The sequence below is a fragment of the Scophthalmus maximus genome, chromosome 22 (genome assembly GCF_022379125.1).
Source record: "Scophthalmus maximus strain ysfricsl-2021 chromosome 22, ASM2237912v1, whole genome shotgun sequence".
In the NCBI taxonomy this organism is placed as follows: Eukaryota; Metazoa; Chordata; class Actinopteri; order Pleuronectiformes; family Scophthalmidae; genus Scophthalmus; species Scophthalmus maximus.
In genome coordinates this window covers 13,007,807-13,029,555 of record NC_061536.1, presented here as the reverse complement: position 1 = coordinate 13,029,555, position 21,749 = coordinate 13,007,807, and the positions used below count along the sequence as shown (strand labels likewise).

Sequence of the window (21,749 nt, the reverse complement as noted above, 5' to 3'; positions counted from 1 at the left end):
CTCCTTATTCCACAAACATACGCTCATGGTGCCGCGCAGAGGAACACGACATGGAAAATGTCTTCATCGCTCCATCTTTAGAACAAAGCACGAGCGGGGTCGCAGGCAAACGTCCCCCCCTCCCAGCCTCCCTGACACTTTCTCTGTCGCTGTCACGAACTCGCTCCAACCGCCTCGCTCTGACTCTGACTGCTGCCATGCTCTGTGTGTGTGTGTGTGTGTGTGTGTGTGTGTGTGTGTGTGTGTGTGTGTGTGTGTGCGTGCGTGAGTGCGTGTGTGTTTTCTTACGCATACAGATGGGCTGGTGTGAAAAGGCCTCTCCCGTTACAGTTTTGTTGTCGAGAGCGACTGCTGCTCGCTCCTGGGTGTGGCTCGGTTACCATTTGCCCCCTCAGGCCTTTTTTTTTCTCCCCATTTTCAAAACACTCCCGATTTTACTCAGATAGAAAACACTCACCTCTCAGGAAGAAAAAAAACAAATTAAGACATGAACATAGCTCTTTGTGCAAAAATGTACCATTCATTATTTTTATGATTTCATCAACACCATTGTGCGTCGACTTTACCTTGTACTCAGCAGACCAGTTATGAACTTTTATAAACTCTTTTCAAACTTACTATTAAAGTTACTCACTATTTGTTAGTTTTATTTTGCAGTTTTGAGTTATATTCACAGAATTTTTCAGTTTTAAGATACAAATTTCAAACTTCTGTGGCTAGAAATACGTTTTTAAAATCAGTGTTGAGTAAGTCATAATTAAAATAGGTCTTGACAACCCATTGATACCGGGTGGAGTTATCCCAGCGATTCCATTGGTGTTACCTTAACTCACTCTGGTGACATTTGTCGAGTGGAATCAAACACAAGATCACTCCGGGTTCTTGTATTTCTTCATCATTAACCAAATCGCTGCTGATTGATTGCTCCTGTTTGCTGATTGGGGTCATTAGCACCTAATGAACTGATAGCGACTCTGGTTATCATTTAGGCCCAATCACCCGAGCAGTTCGCACGTATGCAGACGTCAGCGCGGCCTGCTGAGCCTTTGTTGCTGGTGCTTTTCACATGCAGCCGGTGTCTGAATCCCCCGACCAGCACATGGCTGCTCGCTCTGCCTCCCTGCTCCTCCTCCAGCAGCAAAGTGTCCGTCCCTCTGCAGAGGCTCCACACACTGTTTCAGTCCAAGTGCTGATGCTGCTCTGCTCAAAGTTGCTGAGTTGTGAGACCGACGACTCCGAAATTAGAAATCCCCTGGAAGTTATTAGCTGACTTTAGTGCTGCACTTCCAACACACGCAGCCAGACTTCTGAGGACACTGCTCGGCAATAGCAGTTGTGGACTTCCTATTGTTGCTGTGCTTTCTGGAATATTAAATATACTATACCTATAGGCACTGAGGCATACGTACAAAACCTCTAAAGTAAATGAGTGAATGAGAAAACGTGTTGTGACACGTTCTCCCTCGTTTCCTTTGCGTTGGGAAGAACAGAGACCACTTTAGAATTAACGATCAGTTGGAAGTTTTTTTAATTAGACAACATAATTTGAATCATCTACAGTGTCTGTATTAATGTTAGATCAGTCTTGAATGGACAGAGCGACGCCGTCTTCTGTTGCGGAAACTTTTCACCAACTGCAAAAACTATAACCAGGCACCTAAAATATGTATTTGATTGAGAAGAACCAATTATTTTAAGGTTTGATATAGATTTTTGTCACATTGCTAATAACAGCAATGCTCGAAAATACATCAACGCCATGATATATGCAATTATGAGCCTTCATTCGACGAATATCTTTAGCTATCAATGATACTGGTGTAAGATTTGTGTTACTAAACAGATGTATTAGCTCAAGTGAAGCAAGTATTCCAATTCTTAAATACTTTTTGTGAAGAGCCATTAACTACATAGAGGAAGTTTGTACAAATATAATAATATTTCTTCCAATGTAAGTTTGGTGGAAAGATTTAAAGGGATATTGTGATTTCACAAACACATTGTTCGTTTTCTTTCTGACAACGACAGGTTGTCATGTTGAACGCACACGGGACACGACTGGGTCGCGTCAGACTCTCAGGGTGTTCGTCCTGACTTGTCCTCAGGTGCAGCAAGAACGTCCACAGCAGAGCAGCGATGGGAGCAGCGACACACCCACAAATTAATTTTCAATAAAGCTGAAATAATTAACTAACAGGTCTTTTTCACTGCAGAGATTTTGAGTTTTTATTTTCTTTTAGAATGCCCGCCCAAAAAAAATCTACTTCTCATATATGAATATTTGGTTGTTGTCCTGAAAACCTCCTGGCTTATGACACATGTTCAGACAAAAAAATAATTTCAAAAGGTCAACTCAGAGTCTGGGAAATTGTGGTGGGTGTTTTTCAGAGTTGTCTGACCTTTTGTGGACCGGATGACTCGAGGAATATTTTGAGATGAGAAGATATGGAGCTGCAGCCAGCAACTGGTTAGCTTAGCTTAGCTCAAAGACTGTAAAGACAAGGGGAAACAGTTAGCCAGCTGGTTTGCTTAGTTCAGATATTCAGTTTACAATCAGAAAGACTTGCATTTTAAATGTTTGCCTGTTTCCCCTTGTTTCCAATGCCTATACAATAAACTCAGTGGCTGCTGCTTGTAGAATCTTCTCATCTAATTAAGCCAATAATCGCATTTCCAAAGATGTCAGACTAATTTTCATTCTAGAAGATAATCTGCAGATTAATCAGACGTGGAAATGAGTAGTAAGACCGTAAATTTCAGCCCCACTTATATGATTACTGGAAGAGAAGAACTTCAGAAGTTTTTGAGGCACAGGTGTCATGAAGCATCGGTCAAAGAGAGAGGAGCATGATCTGTGGGTGAAGAATGAGAAGAAACGTAGGAAGGAGTGAGTGGACTATGGAGAACACTCGGAGGAAGAGGAGGAGGCGGCTTGGAGGAGGAGATGTGTAGGCGAACGGAGAGCAGGAGATGAGGATGATGATGAAGGGCAGAGCAGAGGAGTGGAAGAGGAGTAGGAGGAGTGTGACGTCGGCGTGGTTGGGGGAAGAGCTCAGATCCTTAAGGTATACCTGTATTAGTATTCTCAGTATTTACTGTATAAGTACCTCAAATTTGGCCCTAGTGCAGTTTTTATTGGTTTCTTTCCACCACTGAATATAAACGGTAGAGGAGTGTGTGTGTGTGTATGTGTGTGCACTTCCCATAGGCTGCCTCTCAAAGTAAATGAGCAGAGGAGCGGAGGGATGCAGAAAGAAGGAAGGATGGATGAAGAGATCAGTGGAAAGAGAGAGAAAGTGTGTTTCTCTCTCTCTCTGTTATTTCCTCTCTCTCTCGAGCTCAGCTGCTCTCTGCTCTCCAGTTCACGCTCTTGAGTAATTACTGCTGCTTTCTTTCTACTCCCTCCTTCCCTCTCTGCTGATGTAAGAGCTGAAGGGCCCTTCATTAGGGAGGGAGAAGTGTGTGTGTGTGTGTGTGTGTGTGTGTAGTGAGTCCATAATGATAATAAGCGCCTGATAGTCTACAGGCGATGTCCTCTTATGATTATAGTCTGTACATGTCAGAGTCTCACTCCAGTGGGACACACCACCACCTCCATCACCATCACCACCACCACCACCTCCACTACACCCGTGGATCATCTCCTTACCGACCCCGTGTATTGATGACGGACGCCGGCTCCCTCGCTGCCTCCCTCGCTGCTGTCGCAGTTTTACAGGTAATCACGGCGCCGCTCATCACCCGCGGCGGTACCGGGTCTCCACGGCAACGCCGTGACGCGCCAACCGGGAGCGAGCGGGGCGACAAACTGGGGGAAGCAGCGGCGGCAGCTCCGGGCAGCAGCAGGCGACGGGGCCCCGTCCAAGATCGTCTATGAAGGCGATGAGGCACTCCGGGGAAAAAATGAAATAAAATTTAAATGAAATGAACCTCGGCTGCTACAATTTGAATGACCTTTATTGATTATTTGAAGAAAAAAAAGAAGTAATAGATTATAATTGGTAGCAATCTTACTGCTTACGTCAAATATTATAAAGTGTCAACTTGCCACAAGATTTTTCTTTCTCTACTGTTTTTTATTTATTTGCTTGATGCCTTGTAACTCATCTTATATGAGTCTGACACAAGCATAACTTGTGAATTAATGAGATAAAATGTGGATCTACAAGAGAGGTTGATCTACACTTCAAGGAAATAAGCTTAGACCCCCAAACAAAACAAAAAACACGCTCAATTATTGATTCCAATTGATTCTGATATTGATAAGTTACATTTCGGTGCTCTAATCATACGCAAACAATATTTTGTCTATCTATCCATCCATCTATCAATCTATCCATCTATCTATCAATCTATCCATCTATCCATCCATCTATCTATCTATCTATCAATCCATCCATCCATCCATCCATCTATCTATCTATCTATCAATCCATCCATCCATCTATCTATCTATCAATCTATCCATCTATCCATCTATCCATCTATCTATCAATCTATCCATCTAGTCTGTAGTGGAATGTAAAGCAAACCTCCGAAAACACATAGACGATCTTTGGCAACAAGTGGGCGTTGAGTTCCTCGCTCCCTCCCTCCCTCCGTAGGTCAGCGTGGGCGGCCCCGTGTGGCAGGAGGAGGGCGAAACACGACACCCCGCCAGAGGAAGGGGGGCTGCGCGAGAGAGAGAGAGGGAGAGAGAGAGAGAGAGCACGAAGTGAGTGAGTGAGTGGAAAAAGAAGAAAGTCTGTGCCGGAGAGAAGAGAAGAGAAGAGAAGAGAAGAGGGGCAGAGGGAGAAGAACAGAGTTGGCATCGGCACTTTTGTTCCCTGCAGCAGCGCCGCTGTTCTGACTGTCGCCGAGGAAGAGGAGGAAGAGGAGGATGAAGATGTGGAGGAGGAATCGACCATGCGACGTCGTTACCACGGACGGGATGAACATTTAGACTCGTCGCATTCCGCCGCTCCAGCACCGACCGACGGCAGCACGACTCCTCCAAACTTCGACCTGCGCCATTCAGACCCCGGCGACTGGATCACCGCCCCCCTCCACCACCACCACCACCACCCCGCCCGCCTCCTTCTCCAGGGATTCTCGGGGCAACTTTTCCGCCCCAGGAGCCCCCGTGCTGAAAAACAAACAAACACTCGGGCACCAAAAAGTTTCTGAGCCGAACGCGGACGAGTTCGAGACGCAGCGCAGAGAAGTTGGCGGATGTTTGTCTTCTCCCCACTCGTATAACCGGGGGCAGGTTTATTCTCCAACGAGCCTCTTGTGAGAACAACACCGGAGGAGGGAGCGGGGTGTCACGGGCTAACGCGGCTAACGCGGCGAGCTAACTCGCGTCTGAAGTTACCGGTCGACGGGGGGAAAGTGACCCGACGCAGCTCACCGAAGACGGCGACAAAGATGAAAACCCCGGGGGACTCGGGTGAGTTGAGCACCACACACACAAACACACACACACGTATATATATATATATGACAACACCCGCCATGATTTCAATATTCTTTTATTTTAAATCCTCTGTTGGAAAAAAAAAAGGTAAAACAACAGTAGCATGTAGCCGGAGTTAGCTGTTAGCATCATGCTAACCTGCTAACTCCAGGGGGAAAGTGTGACAAGATGATGGCGCTGCCGGAGTTGACCCGTCCGAGCCCCCCGGGTTGTCCCGGCTCAACCCCCGGGGGGGCGGGGGGGGGGGGGGGGGGGAGTCGGTGCCACTCCTGCGACTCAATTTGTCTTTTTATTCACACGGTGTTTGTTTTTTTTTTCATTTCCCCAACTTTATTTCCACGAAACGTAACTTTTTAAGCGCATGTCCACGAAGCTACTGTGCGGAGCGAGGGGCGGGGGGAACAACTGTGGGGCTGGCTTTGGTTTCCTGGAGCAGATTTGATAGCAACACCCCCACATGTGTCCTGTGGCCCCCCCACCACTCCCGAGGAAGGAAAACATGAGAGAAAAAAGGGGGAATTCAGGAATCTGTTAATTTGCGTTGTCTTGCAGGAAGTGCACGGTAGAGGGACGAGGGTCGGAGCGGGCTTTTCAAAACCAGGCCAGGCTGATAAGAGAAGGAAATGATTTCACTGCTGTGAATGATTAAGGATGTTGCACATTTGCATTTTGATTATTCTAAAGTTGAGGTTGCAGCCCACACACACACACACAAACACACACACACATACTCTCACACACACACACACACACACACACACACACACACACACGTTTCCATTCATCACTACGTCACGGCCTGCAGTGAAAAGTTGGATGATTAGATTGGGAGCTTCACTTGCTATTGCTTTTTAATCAAGTTTGGTGATAAAGTGGTCGTCGGCCGAGATCCGTTAGAACTCTCCTTCTATAGATAAACCTGTGTGTGTGTGTGTGTGTGTGTGTGTGTGTGTGTGTGTGTGTGTGTGTGTGTGTGTGTGTGTGTGTGTGTGTGTGTGTGTGTGTGTGTGAGAGAGAGATCTTGATTACCCCCGTGCTTCCTGAAAGGCATTTTTGTAAAGTAAACCTGTTTGACCCTTGACCTGCGCAAGAATCGGATCCAAGTGGATTGTTTTACCTGCGTAGCTAAAAAAAGCCTTTGGAGGAATTTAAATTGATTTCATCCCAGAAAAAAACCCTAAGGACCCGTTATTTCAAATTCCGCACATTTTTTTAATCTTTTCTTCTGGTTTTGCTGAAATGATTATGATTTCCCATCCCTGGGTTATGATTTCACCTCCACTGTGTTTTTTCTTTTTTTAAAAACCCAGTGTAGTCGGGGAGTGTTGTGTTGCTAATCCTGAGCAGGCAGAGACCCAGTTCCCATAATGGGTGTTTTAAGAGGGAATTGCCACACCACAGCAACACACACGTCATAATTAGGAAATGGCTATTGGATCGTTCTGCTGCTGCCTTTTTTTTATTATATCACAAGATAATTAAGCTTAACACACGTTTTACACAGTGGGCTCTTTTATCAAAGGCTCTGTAAGAGAAAGTAAGTTCAACCAAACCAGATTCCACTCTCAGATTGTTTTGGTTTTTCAATGTGTTTATGGGTAATTCAGCCCCAAAAATACTTTTAGAGTTGTCGATTTCGCTTCGGCCCACGAATCGTTTTTGATCTCGACCACAGAGGTCACCGCGCAGAAAACACTTAATTATACGTCTTTGATTTAGACAAGAGAGACACAGTCAAATAAAACCTGCAGAGAGACAGATTAGTAAACTCAGGCAGCAGTTCTGTTCTGGTTTTTAAAGTAAATTTATTCTAGATTAATTTTGTCTATTTATAGATAATTTTTTTCTTTGTTTCTTCTGTTTGCTTTACGCTGAGTTTAAAGGAGTTCTGCCAAGTCAGTTTGTACATTTTTCTGGTTTTCTAGTTTGTGTGATTCATCCTTAACTATCCTCAGTTTCTAGGTATCTGAATCACTTGTTTCTCACCGGTGACTCACACCACGTCTGAATGGAGTTAAATGTACGGTGACACCGGTACGCCGGACGAAGGACATTTCTGTTTTGACGAGAATAGCCCAGATTCTGCATCCAGCCACACTACATTACGCTCAGAGCCACACAGGCCTTTTGTTTGCATCTCTGAGCCTGTTGACTACGGTATACACACACACACACACACAGACACACACACACACACACACACACACACGCATGTATGTATAAATATATGGGTCAAGCTCCACTCTCCTTCCTATCAGGAAGTCAGCAGTCTGGCCCCACCAGCTCCAATTTTCCACTTGTGTTACTCCTTGTATCAACAACGCGCCACATGTAAGACGTCACGGCTGCAGACAGGCCCGGGCCGGCGACCCAGCATGCTCAGCTTCTGCGTGTGTGTGTGTGTTTGAAGCATGTGTGTGTGAAGTGAAAGGAGCCATACATGAGCAATTAGCTGGTGTTAAGTCTGGTGAGTGCTGGGCTGCTGTTTATGACTGTGAATGTATTTAAATTGTGTGTGTGTGTGTGTGTGTGTGTGTGTGTGTGTGTGTGTGTGTGTGTGTGTGTGTGTGTGTGTGTGTGTGTGTGTGTGTGTGTGTGTGTGTGTGTGTGTGTGTGTGTGTGTGTGTGTGTGTGTGTGTGTGTGTGTGTGTGTGTGTGTGTGCCCCCATATGTCTGTCACCGTGCTGCTTTACCTGACATTGATGTGTGGCCACAACAAAGTGAGTGTTTGACTTTTACCAGCAGGACCAAATTGCACTTGAGGAAGACCATTTGGTTTTGTGGGGCCGTCGACTCAGCCTGTTGTGTAATTACAGGAAGAGCAGCGAGACGTCTTTATTCTTTTATGCAGATTTCAAATGTCTCTTATAACACTGGTTAGAGCAGAGCTAACGAACCCATAGGCCTCATTTCATTAGTTTCCTCTCGTCGTGTTATCGTCTCACCACTGCACCGAATTAAGCCGCTGGCTCCGGCGAGCAGAGACGACGCAATTACACAACGCGTCGAGGCCAAGTTGTTTTGTCTCGGGGAAAAGTTTGAGAAGAGAAGAGGTGCTGGTGACTGATGCGATGTGGGTTTTTTTTTTTGCAGTCGCTTGCTTTATGATACCCTGTCTCCCTGTGATTTATTGGAGATGCTGCAGTGTCACGTGCTCTGAGTTAATAGCAACCTTTTTTAGTGTTTATGTGACGAGAGATGAAAGAAAAATGGGTTTTGGGTGAGTTGTAATGTTTTATTAGTGCGTAAGCCCTGATGTACGTCTTTATCTTTTAAAATAGAAGCAAAAATCAGGTCTTATTTCTGGCAGCAGCAGCCAGGCTGTAATCGTGAGGGTGTCACTTTTCTAATCGACACTGAAATCACGACAGGTTCCCTTTTTAGGAGGAAAATCCCAAATGTTCCCTCACAGGATGTACCTTTCCCCCTGGTTTCCCTCCCATTGTGCGATTACTGCGGCCGATCGGGTTAGAGCTAAAGGTTGACCTGATCACATTCCGTGATTACCACTGTGCCGAGTCCGGACAAGCAGACCCTGGAAAAAAAAGTACAGTGTCAGTGACGTCAGCAATTTCTCTGGTGCGTTGTCAAAGTGGCAGCTTGGGTCAGCATCGCTTACGAACTTCTCTTGATGTTACGGCCGGTCTCTTTTCCTGGAAGTGTGTGTGCGTACGGTGGCTGTGGTGACCCATGCAGCAGGTTACACGAGCTGGGACATGCTGGCCAAACAAACAGCGGGGGCCTCGCGCACAGGAAGGGCCCCGCTGTCGGTGTGGGAGATGGATTGTTGATCAGAATCTCTGTCCGCAGCTTAAATCGTGAATGTTTTTTAAAAACCTAAAGGAATTATATCAAATTAAATAGTTACAGTTCCAGATTCAAGCGAAAGTATGCGCTTACTCAATTTCTGATTGTGATTCTGGATATCCAATTTTTGAATACAAATCTTTGCACAAAGACAAAGTGAGTGAAGTTGATAATTGTTTTTTCTGGTTGTCGAGCTGTTTTATAAAGTTTACAGTCAACTTTTTTATGAGTTAAAAGTTTATTAAACATCACATTAGTTGGACCTAGTCATCTCCTGCAAGATTATTGATGTAGTATGACTCGAACACCAGCGACTGTTGAACACGAGCGTATTGACCAAACGGGACCAACTTCCGGGCCAATGACGGAGGTAGAAAAACGTTTCCTCTGCCCCCTTCGATGAGGAATTCCTCTTGGACGGTTGTTCAACATCTGTATAGTGTTGAGCTCTGTGAGTGAAAGGCCGACATCAAAACCAGACACTGATGCTGTTATTTTAGAAATCGCTGAATCATATTTTTTTCATCACGGTGCCACACTGTCTTTCATTTGGCCAGTTATTCACCAGACTTGTAAAAATATACTATCAGAAAAAGAAGGGCTGTTTCTTCTGACAGCATCAAGTGTTCTGTCAAACGGAACTTCTGCTGTGAGAACATTGTGAGGCCGAGGTGTGATTTTATGTCTGTGTTCTGGTTCCGACAAAGAAGAACAACTGGCCCGTTTAAGACAAAAAGCACATGTTGCTTCCTTATCCGCGCACTGTCATTTGTTGAAGTTCAGACATCGCTGCTTTTTTAGTCCAAAGAATGCGACCGTAAGTCTTAATCAACCTAAGTATCTGTGAGTGTTTATGGCCGAGGGAATCTGAAATCGTTGGCTCCGTGACAGCCAACCTCCAGCGGTGCAGATGAAAGGTGCGGGAGCAGGTCAAGTGGAACCAACGGCTCAGCTTCACCGGGCAGATAAGGACGGCGTCTGCAGCGGGACAGATGTCTCTGAAGCACCTGACAGGATTCTGGAGTTTCCGGCTGCGGTTTTATTCGACCAACGCGCTTTTTTTATTAATCCCCCTAAAGATCCACGTTGAAGCAATAAAGTGTTATATAAAGCCTTTGGTCATCAGAAAAATGTAGACAAGAGTTTTTCTTTTACAGAAATTGCCCTGGAATCAAACCAAGGCTGAGAGAGAACAGAACGTGTCGAGGTAGATTCGTGCTTTGTCTCTGGCTGTTTTGTCTGGAGTCATCCAGACTGAAAGCGGCGTGGAGGGTTGTGCGGTGTTATGGCTATCATCTGTGGTACGTGGAGAAGGAGAGGGAGGGCGACCTGGTTGGTTTTGGCGTCATTTTATGTCCAGAAGGATAAAGAAGGGTTCGGGCTCTACAGCAGACCTGTGGGTCGGACGCCTTCTACCCACCCTGCAAAAAGAATCAGGGGACACAGACTAGGTGTGGTCGTGTATGACTGTATAACACTGCCCACACTGCCACTGCCAAGAGCGAAAAGGAGCTTGCAACCAAGTTGCTGTCAGAGCAAAAATATCCACCAAATGCCATATGTGTTGTAGCTGGAAGGAGCGGTTAGACGTCGCCTGCCAGGTTCTGTCCTGGCAGTTGCAGTGAGACCTGCAGTAGGTGGCAACATTCTTTTTCTTCTTCTTGGGGACATTAACTCTAGAATTAACCGTGGCAGTGCATGACAACACCAGTGGAAAGTCTTCATTTAGAAATAATTTGTAAAATGATGCAAAAAAAATTAATTGGGGGTGTATTTTTTACAAAATGGAGGCCACCTTGAGAGTTGGCGAGGGGGGGAAAACGCTGCCAACAGGTTTCTGAGCGTTTTTGGTTTTGTGGTTGTTTGGACGTGGCCGATCCAAGCCAGGCTTTTCCTGCCCCCCCCCCCCCCCCCTTATACACTTGTTGGCTTTACACCTGCGTTTTTTAAAAAACCCCACCGCCGCTCGATTGAAAATGCGATTTGTGTCCAAAACAAATTCTTTATTCACAATCTCATAAAAATTTGAGCCCAAGGTTAGTTTTAATAATAAATACTAATTTCCACAAGCCTCGCTCTGTTTGGTGTGTAGGCAGTTGAAAGTCGAGCACCAAGTGAAGCCAAACGGGTTTGAATATACAGCCTGTGAACCCAGGTTGGACGTTCAAGACAAGCATCTCAGTGTGCATCTCTGCAGGGTTCAGCAGCTCTGTACGAGGGCTGCTCGTGGGCTCCATGGCTGTAAAAAACGTGACTTTTATTGGGGCCGACACTGATTCAGGTGGCCGTCTGTTGGCTCCTGTCCCAGATGTTTGTGGCAGCAGCAGTGGCCATATTCTCCAGACAGACTGGGACTCTATTTTTTATTCGTTCACACCAACACTGCATTTGTGGTCACTTGCTTCTCTTGTGTGTGTGTGTGTGTATATATATATATATATATATATATATATAGGCTTTCTGCAGACCCAAGTAATACAGTTAGATTGCTGGTGGTCATTTTCTTTATTGGACACGTGCATGTGTCCAAAACGACGCATGTGCAAGACTCAATTCTGCAGGCTCACTGGACTTCTGCCCCTCGCGTCCAGAGTCATTACAATCCAGAAGCACACATCTGTTGTGGCTCTTAACACCGTCTGAAAGGAATATTTCTTAAAACAGAATAGGGGCCAGTTTCCTCCAGCCGAGTTTTAAATTGATCTCTAATCACCGGGAGAACAAGATGGATCATCCTTAACCACCAGGAGTCGACCTGAACACACACTTTATACCCTCGACACGAGGCAGCAGCGACATCTTTTTTAGTTTTGCCATGTTTTTAGAGAATAATTCAATGTAAATGGCCTAAATGTGTGAAATTTCCTTGAACAGTTTTTGCTTTGTTGCCATAATCTAGTGTAATCTTGTTAAAGCAACACAGATGCCTCTGGATTAAAGACGCGGCTTTATATCCAATCCGTGCAGCCTCACAATGATCTGCTGCTTCGCTCGTGTGAAAAGTTTCTTCCAAGAGCTGAAGAAAATAATAAACTAGTAAATGATGAACTGTTTTGATTATAAAAAGTCCAAGTAAGCAAAAGGAAAGTTTTTTTTCCTCTGCAATCTCACTTCAGGAGGGAGAAGATTGAGCGAGAGACAGAGGGATTCAGCAGAGCACGGTCCGTCTCTTCTGTTGTTTGCTTCAGTCGTCGGTCTGTTGGAAACCCTGTGGTTCTAATGGTTCATTATCTGCCCTGGGACTCCACCGCTGTGTGTGTGTGTGTGTGTGTGTGTGTGTGTGTGTGTGTGTGTGTGTGTGTGTGTGTGTGTGTGTGTGTGTGTGTGTGTGTGTGTGTGTGTGTGTGTGTGTGTGTGTGTGTGTGTGTGTGTGTGTGTGTGTGTGTGTGTGTGTGTGTGTGTGAGCGCATGCGAGCGAGCGAGAGAGTGTGCGTGCGTGTGAGAGAGTGTGTGTGTGTGCAAGAGAGTGTGTGTGTGTGTGTGTGTGCGTGAGAGAGTGTGTGTGTGTGCGAGAGAGTGATTGATGTGACTCTGTGTTTTAAACCTAAATCAACGTTAGTTAGCGTTGACAATAAGAAATTTGCATTTTTTCCCCACACCCCAAACCACACGAATGCACACAAGCTGCACACACACACACACACACACACACACACACACACACACACACACACACCCTCTCCCTTTCTTAACACACACCTTACACACCCACATTAAAACAAGCACAAGAGTTCAGTGAAACTTCTCTCGCCATAACGAATGTGTACACTTGCACGTTGTCTCTAACTCTCACACACGCACGTACACACAGACACACACACACATTTAACATACTTTTACTTTTAAAAGGACGATTTCCACTCGCGTTATTGCTGCTTTTACACAAGTTAAACATCTGAGTACTTCCTCCACCACTAGGTGAAGGGTTCAGTTTCCATTGAGGCAACAAAAATCCTGTTTCACTTTAATGAGTTGACAATTCCTCGTGTATTGTCTGTTATTTTTAAATGCAGGGATGTGGGCTCATGTAGCTGATTGCATGTCATAATTCTGTATTAAAATGCCGTTCACATCTTGTCCAGATCAGTTCAGGCAGACCGACTCTGAGCCACTGCAGGGACGGTTGAAGCCACATGTAAGGGTTCAGGCTTGTCTTGTTAGCTGCTTCAAAGGTAGACCATAAATTATATTAGCGATAAGAATGGCTCCGTTCGATCAGGTCAGCACCATTAGTCGGCCATAAAGTCGAGCTTGCTGTTTCTGTCCTTCAGTCCTTTCTCCGTGACCCGCAGGACTCGGCTGACGTCATAACGTACAGCTGATTTCTTAGAAGGAGCTAGGTAGAATCTTAACCCAGGAAATAACATCATCACTTTACATTTTGATATTCATCAAGTTCAAAGCTCATAAGAAAGAAGAAGATGTGTTGAGAGCTTCGGGGCCGACGGCAGTGATGAAGAATGAGTCGCGTCTCATGTTTTATTGAAACGTGAAAGTCAGTCGGTCCGTCACACACTCACTCATCTCGCCCCCACACATTTTATTAGGGGGGAGCCGCTGGACCCCCCGCATGCCATGAAAACGAGTGATGTCTGTCTTGCATTAACACACACACACACACACACACACACACTCGAGCAGACACACTCTTTTAATTTTCTACAGCTACAGCGAGCATGGCTTGCTCATTTTGGGGGCTGCCATCTCCCTGCGGTGACGCCGTCATGCCTCCGTCTTTAATGTTTTTTTACACGGGGAGCGAGCCGCTCAGTCTAGAGGTGGGAAGATCCAGCTTTAACGCAATAGACTGAATAAATTAAGACTGCGGTGGCTCTTCCCGACGAGGAAAGGCTGACTAACGCGCCCAGACGTCACACGTGTAGAAAGTCCCTCGGTTGGGCTGTTTGGCGAATCACCGTCACTGCGAGGGAGCTCCGAGCTCGGAGCGGTAGATCAACTATATTTTTATGAGCCGATACTGAAGAGTGGAAGCCCGGAACCGGGATTTCTGCCTGAAATAACAGAAACTCGTGTTCAAGTTGAGGGAGAAAAAAGTGTAAAGAAAAAGTAGATTTTTATTCCGTATCAACCTCCAGCAGCATCTTATGAGAGACATTTGTGTCTGCAGATATCCTGACTTTATGTAATGTAATCAATATCGTGAGACAATATTGTAGCCTAGCTACCGCTTATTCTTCTTCTCTGTGTATAAGATGCCTTGTGTCTTTCCTCGATCCTGAGTTTCCTTCCTTCCTTCCCTCTTTTTTTGCTTTCGAAGATTCTCCTTTCAAGTTTTTATTTCCTCATCCAAAATCAAGGTTCTAAGGATCGAGGGGCATCACGTGACACACAGAATCTTCCTGATTCACGTTCATGAGTTTTCGACTGTACATTTTAAATACGACTTGACTTCTTGCAGCCAAGAATGTAGTGAAAGCAGATTTATGGAACCCAGGTGTTAATCAGTACACAAATATGTATTTTCCAGGCTGATATTTGCTCTCTAGTGACGTGTGGTTACGCTGCTCCTAAAGTTTTACGACTTCAAGAGTATTTGGATATTTTTCCCTACTCTTTTTTGTGTGTGTCATTATCAGTCACATAACTCAAAAGCACATTGTGGAGCTGGTTCGTCCTGCGAGTCGTAATCAGCGGCGGAGCCTCGTTGTCTGTGGAAAGATGCTGAGAGCAAAAAGGAAAAGTTATGGGAAAAGAAAAGAGGAGATGAAATTTGATTGGCGAGGAACACGAGAATGAGTCACTCATCCAGCTTCCTGCATTCGGGGCCACGGACCTATTCTGGGCTGTGGTGACACGCGTGTGCGTGCGTGTGTGTAGCTGTGTGTGTACACATGCACACCAGTGTTCGCTAACTAAGTCCAACAGCTGAAGTCACCAAATTTTCGTCATTAGCCTTTAGCGTCTGTCTGTCTGTCTGTCTGTGTATACATGTCACCCTATGGTTGTGTGGATCAATTTTAGCTCTTTAGTTGCTGTGTGTGCATGCGTGTGTGTGTGTGTGTGTGTGTGTTGGAGGAAAATGAAAGTAGTCTGGCGACCAAACCACAACACCGACGCCAGTTTTTAAACGCAGATATTTATCATCCCTCTTCTCTGAAGTCCGCGCCACAACACCACCGCTCGGCAAATCACTCCAGTGCCACAGAGGCCTCCACCAGTTAATGGCAACTTCGCTTTTAACTTGTTTGTATGGATTCTTTTTTTCCATGAATAGTCAGTTCACTAATCCAAAAAATGTGTCCATGGATTAATCTGTTTCTTGTGACATGAAACTCCGAAAATATTGTGTCCGGACATTTCCTGGAGATTGTCCAAGTCGGACACGTTCACAAGAATTGAATTTAAAATAGAATTTAAAATACAAAAACATTGAGACTGACTTAATATTTGTTTCTTTTGTGAGAATGGAATAATTCCTGTTCATGGTTCGATTCCCCTCAACATGTCTTCTGTTTTCCCCTTGATTGCACCTCAGGAGGAATTCTACTTCCTCTCGCTGTGATTTAAACCAAGGCATTTCAGTTAGGGTGGTCTGCGTGTTCATCTCCGTCTTTGTGTTCGTCTCCTTGTTCATGTTTGTCTCCGTGTCCGACTTCGTCTCTGTGTTCGTTCTGCCGTCTTCCCAGTTTGATGCTATTAATCAGCAGAGAGACAGTCCGACTGCGGAGCGGGGGCCGGTTTGTTGGGCTTAACGTTGGTTGACTTCACTCTGCAGGGTGGCAGCCTGCCTTATTTCCTGCAGACCATCCATCATAAACATACACGTGTGTGTGTGTGTGTGTGTGTGTGTGTGTGTGTGTGTGTGTGTGTGTGTGTGTGTGTGTGTGTGTGTGTGTGTGTGTGTGTGTGTGTGTGTGTGTGTGTGTGTGTGTGTGTGTGTGTGTGTGTGTGTGTGTGTGTGTGTGTGTGTGTACGCACGCAACAGATAAAACAAATCTGTCCTGCGTCAGTGCACCTCCGCTTTGAGACACATCTCACTCTCTTTCCTGTCTCTTATTCTATTTCCCACTTACTATCAAACACACACACACACACACACATTTGTCTTCCGACTACATTCCAGCCCGACTGAAGGAAGTCTGGATCTCCAGCGATGCAGTCAGGTAGCTGGCAGCTCATTACCGCTGAATGTTTCACAGGATTGTCATTTTGGGGAAGGAAAGCGTGTTCGGACAAGTTTCACAACACGCCGTGTACACGCATGTTTGTTGCTCTTTTCTCTTTGTGGAATAAAGACCCCGAAGCCGATAAGTCTCCAACCTCAATTCAGGCGCTGCAGACGAAGAGATAAACCTTTGTGCTCCAAGATGATGATGATGATGTGATTATTTAGGATATTCTTTCTCACCAAAACAAAAGTGATAATCTTTTCCTGCGCTTATAGGCTACATCCACATGACCAGGTTTTCATATTTAAAAACGCATCACCGCTGCTACGGTTACGCCGTCCAAACTACTCTGGAGTTTTCCTCTGAGAAGTTTGGAAACTTTGGTCGCCCGGTTTTAGTTTGATAAAAATCCAGGGATGCGGGGAAAACTTAGCTTCCTGATCCTGATTCCTCACCGACACGACTAGCGGCGGTGAAGGCAACACGTTGTAAACATCGCCTCTTCGTCGGTGCGAGAGAAGAAATCCCTGCTCTTACTTTTCACCATTGTTGTTTCTCGTCCGTAGTATTTGATCCTGCTTCCTGTTTACACCGGCACGCGCATGCTCAGTGTACGTGACTGGTCACGTGATCAATATAGACGTGGGTCATTACTGACACGGAGCTAAAATCACTCCTGTGGACAGAGATCGTTTTGCTTTTGAAACCCAGGAGACCTGCAGAATGCCACAGGACATCACTCTCGTATCATTACTCTCAGCTGCCGCAGAAGACGGTTTATACACTTAAAGGCTTCGCTGCTGTGGCAAACAGTCAAACTCTTTAACTCTCTATCGCGTCCCAAGTCTTTTCCCGCAGACTTGGAATACGCAGCATCACTGACGCCGCTCGTCCCCAAACGGTGAAACTATACTGGAATCGTCTCTCGCAAGCACAGGCCGTTAGGGGGATGGATTTCTGAGCACTGACTGAGAAAGTAACCGCATCATCCCCTTAAAAAGAACCAGCGGGCTGATTTAAGCCACGCAAAGCCCACTTCATTAATGATCACGTTAAAGCTCCAGCAGTTTTCACAAATCTGCCAGCAAACCACGTCTAATCCGTCATCTGCACAAATCTGAGCCATTAATAGGACAAAAAATATCTCCTGGTAGCAAATCTTAGTCAGACCAGCGCAGACTCGTAAGACGTGTATTACACCCAAATGATCATATTTAATCTTCATCGTGTTTTTCCTATTGCTGGTATTTAGGCGACTTTCTCTTCTGTATTCTCACACACTTCTCTGTTCCTCCATTGAACACAAACTTCTCCTTCCCCGTATTCTCCGCCATCACACTTTCTCTTTCCCTTTGTCCCTCCGCCGCTCGGCCCAGTGTCTCTGGTTGGTCGGGAGACGATCACGGAAAGGAACGCGATTTCAGTCCACATTCCTACACAGACATCTCCACCCCAGTTTATGAATTCTCTGGGTTATTTTTAGCCAGGCAGGAACTTATTCGTTCTTTGTGTCTTTGTGTCTCTGTGTCTCTGACGCTGACCCTGTCTCCCCTCCTTCCTCTGTCTGTTCATCGGCCGTATGAAATGTGGACGATCATGTGAGAACAGGGCATGCACCTGCACACGGCGGCCGTCCTCCTCCTCCTCTTCCCGCTTTGATCTCCGTGGGATCTCGTTTCTTGTTCTCCTTCTCTCTTCCACTTCTCTTCCTCCTCCTCCACTTTACCCTTCCACCTGATTTCCCCCCCTCGTCATCATCATCCCGGCTGTGTTTCCCCGACTCCTCCCTGGGCTTAAGCCACTGGCTCCTCGGATCTTAACTCCCTACTTTAAGGGTAATTATGAGATCACCTCAACGAGGCGCAGAGGGTTTTTAAACAGCAGTCTGAGGCCCAGGACTCCCTCAATAAAGCTGTTGTGATGATCCCCACATTGTAGACAGGCAGTTTGGACTGAGAGAGGTAAATAAATGGAAATGCAGATGAGCAAACTTAGTTGATTTGAAAATGATCTTCCTTTTGAAATGGGTTGTTTGAATGTGGGGGATGGGGATTTGTCCTTGTGTGCCACGTCAGCCACTCTCTTTCTCTCCTTTTCAACAATGTCGATACACTTCCCGTATCCATTGCTTCAAATTAAAAGCAATTGGGACTTCCTGTCCTCTCGTAGCCCAATACCGTCATGACCAAATCACGAGTTAAGATTTTTTCATCTTTCACTTTGGCGTTGAATGTGCCGATAAGCTGCAAACCTTTCTAGATGTTTTTCCATTTGTTTTGTTTTTTTATTTGTGAATTTGACACATGCCAGTAAAGTTTACGCCCAGCGGAGATTCCCCGTTTCCTGCTCTGTGCCCATTTATTTCCTGCCTTTCTGTTGTTGTCCTGATCCCGTCCCTGATAATAAAAAAAAAAACAACCTCTGTCCAAATTTCAGCAGCCAGCCAGGCCCCGGCCTTTTACCTCTGTGTGCTGCTCTCCGTGCCCCTGAACCGTCGCCCTGCAGACAGACACGGTCCGACCTTTCCAGCGGCTAAATATAGACCCCACCAAAGAATAGGAGGAAGGGAGGGAAAAATAAACGGGGGGATAGATGGATAGAAACTTGTTGCAGGGGAGAGACGTACACTCGCAGGTCATTTGTGTTTAGTCTCAGCGGCTGCAGGCCTTTCTGGACAATACCCCAACGATGACTATCTACCGTAATGATCGTTATTCCAACAACGGTGACGTCAGAGTCCCGAAGAAAAGCCGACCTGCGAGTTGAAACCCCCCCCCCTCAGATCCTGTGTTTCTCTTGGAAAAGGAGAAGGCAGGTGTCTCGGGACTGCAGGCTAATAGTAAATGAGTTTTTCTACCCTGTACTTTGCTATAAATAGAAACCAGCGAGGCCTGAAATGGTGCGTTTCACCTCTCGTCTAACAATCAGAAAAAAAATTCTTCCTGTCTGCAGCGGAGCCTGCCAGATCGTACAAAGGGCCTTTGGGTTTGTTTGTCTACTTCAGTTTTCACCAGCTCGCAGCTCTTGTGCTGTCCGAGCCCTAGAGACTAATTAAGAAGCTGTAGCACAAATTTGTATGTATATAATAATACTTTAGTACTAATAATACTACTAAGTTGCTCAGGAAATGAGCCTATTTAAGCAACTTTTCTTTTTTTTTTTTTATGCAGCTCAAGTGTGAAAAAACCCCCAAATTAGATAACTTCTCTCTCACAATGTCGAGGATGAGTTGACGAGTCACTTCCTGTGTCGGTCTCGTCTCACTCACCAGACGATGCTGTGACACACTTTGTGGCTGTATCGATATTAAAACACCTGACACTTAAGGAGATTTATGTACAGAAAGTTGTTGCTACAGATGCTTATCATCATTACAGGAGCATGAGGGTGACTTCAAAAAGATATTCATCAGAGAAATATATTGTTAAATTTGGGCAGAGCTACTTCTGTGCACCTAAAGGCGGACACCTCCAGTCGTTGTGGGTTTCTTCTAGTGATTATAGTTTGTACGAGACAAGTGTTATTGTTCTTTGCTGTCCTTGTCACTTAGATGTATATCTAACTGAACCTTGATCTGTTGCGTCTGTCAGTCTCACTGTATCCGTCTCTCTTCCTGTCAGGGTCTCTGATTCATTTCAATGGAAAGATGCTGAATGTCAATGAATGAATGGCGTCAGAAGCAAATCCACGTTCAAGTTAATTAAAGCTCCTATTGACGTGAGTGGAAGTGACATCTTGGCTGTCCGTTGTAAACGCAGCGTGACGGTGAAGCCAGCGTTCTAGCGCCAGGTCTCCGCTGGTCAGACGGATCACACACCCCCGGACATCGCAGGTCCCTGGATCTGTTGTGCCAAACTCTCAAACTCTTTTGGGCGAGTTCCCGTAATTGAATCATATTTTTGTGTTGTTTGTCGTGACTCGGGCCGTTTATTTTTAGAGCCCGAAGCTTTTGTTGCTAGGAGACTGTGTGTGTCATAGGAGAGGCTGCGCGAGGGCGGGACGAAATGTAAGAGGAGAGAGACAGAGAAAGACGGCAGCGGCGATGATGAGGGGAGAAAGGCGGAATCTGTGAACGCCGAGCGACAAAACGAACAAGATATGAGTCAGCGGGGACATCTGCAACACGGCTGATATTCCCGTGTCCTTTGTCTGTGTGCTCTGCACACCCACGCATGAACCCACTCCCCCCCCACACACACACACACAGACACACACACTCACTAACCTGTGTTGTGTGTGTGTGTGTGTCTGTGTACTTTGTGTGTGAGAGAGATGTTCGTTCGCCCACTTTGATTTCGAGCGCATACATGGAAGGATGCTGCGTGTCGTGTTGCACATGTTTTTTACTGCACCCCATTACACAACTACGTGTTATGTGTCTGTGTCATAATGCCTAACCTGTCCCCCGCCGACAACGGCCTCATTGTTGTGCGTATGAATCATATGCTTGTTACCCCCCCGTTAGTAATGTGCCTTCAAATGGCTGTTATCGACTAACGACCACAGCCGGCTCGTCTGTCTTCTGGCTGGATCTCCGAGCACCATCGGGCATCAGAAGGCAGCATGTGGTTTGTTAGTCACCAGGAGCCGCTCTGTTCTTCATAAGATGCCTTTTGTGTTAATGTGTGACCTGTCGCCTTCAGAGGAGAAAGAAGCAAAAAACAGTGTCATGCCTTTCAACCATATTGGCCAATTTGGAGCGTTGGGGCATCGCACGTCACTCCCCTATATTTTTTAATTTGTCAGTGGTGAGTAGGGATGCAACTATTGATTTTCTCCAATAAGTTGTTTGGTCCATAAAATGGTGAAAAATTTCCCAAACCCTCAAGATGGTGTTTTGTTTTGTCCACACACCCAAGATATTCAGTTTATTGTCACAGAGGAGCAAATAAACCAAAAAATATTCACATTTAAGAGGCTGATATCACAGGATTTTGACTTTTTTCCCCCATAAATATTTCTTTTTGCGATTAATCCATTAGCTGTTGCAGCTCCACAAGGAAGCTTCCAGCAATGTCAGAGGCAACGTGCCTGTGAAATACAAGGAGTTAGCTCAGCTTGGTAAGTTTTCCTCTCACTAAAAGACCAACAGAAATCTTCTTCACCCAAATTTAACTGGACATTTAGTTGTAAACACTAAAACTTTTGCATTTGCAAGCGTGCGTGTTTTTTTTTTTTCTTTCGCTCTGTGGCGTAGCCATAGTTCTTAGTCAACAAATTGTCATTTGCTGTGGTCACATGTATTTACCACAACAAACATCACTGCCTACACCGCCGCTGCTGCTCCCTCGTGTGCGTTCGCCACATTTGCAGCTGCACACCTGACGATGGACTTTGGTTTCCACAGTGTTCGGTGT

General features: G+C 45.6%; 1 protein-coding gene across 1 annotated transcript in view; it reads left to right on the top strand.

Annotated features, from left to right (window-relative positions):
* The first annotated feature begins 4,627 nt into the window (after positions 1-4,627).
* Positions 4,628-21,749, top strand: part of erf (Ets2 repressor factor) — a 30,190-nt gene continuing 13,068 nt past the window's right edge. Inside the window, exon 1 of the mRNA XM_035620411.2 lies at positions 4,628-5,428. Coding sequence (XP_035476304.2) covers positions 5,407-5,428 — 22 coding nt within the window. The 5' untranslated portion in view covers positions 4,628-5,406. The remainder of the gene's footprint in view (positions 5,429-21,749) is intronic.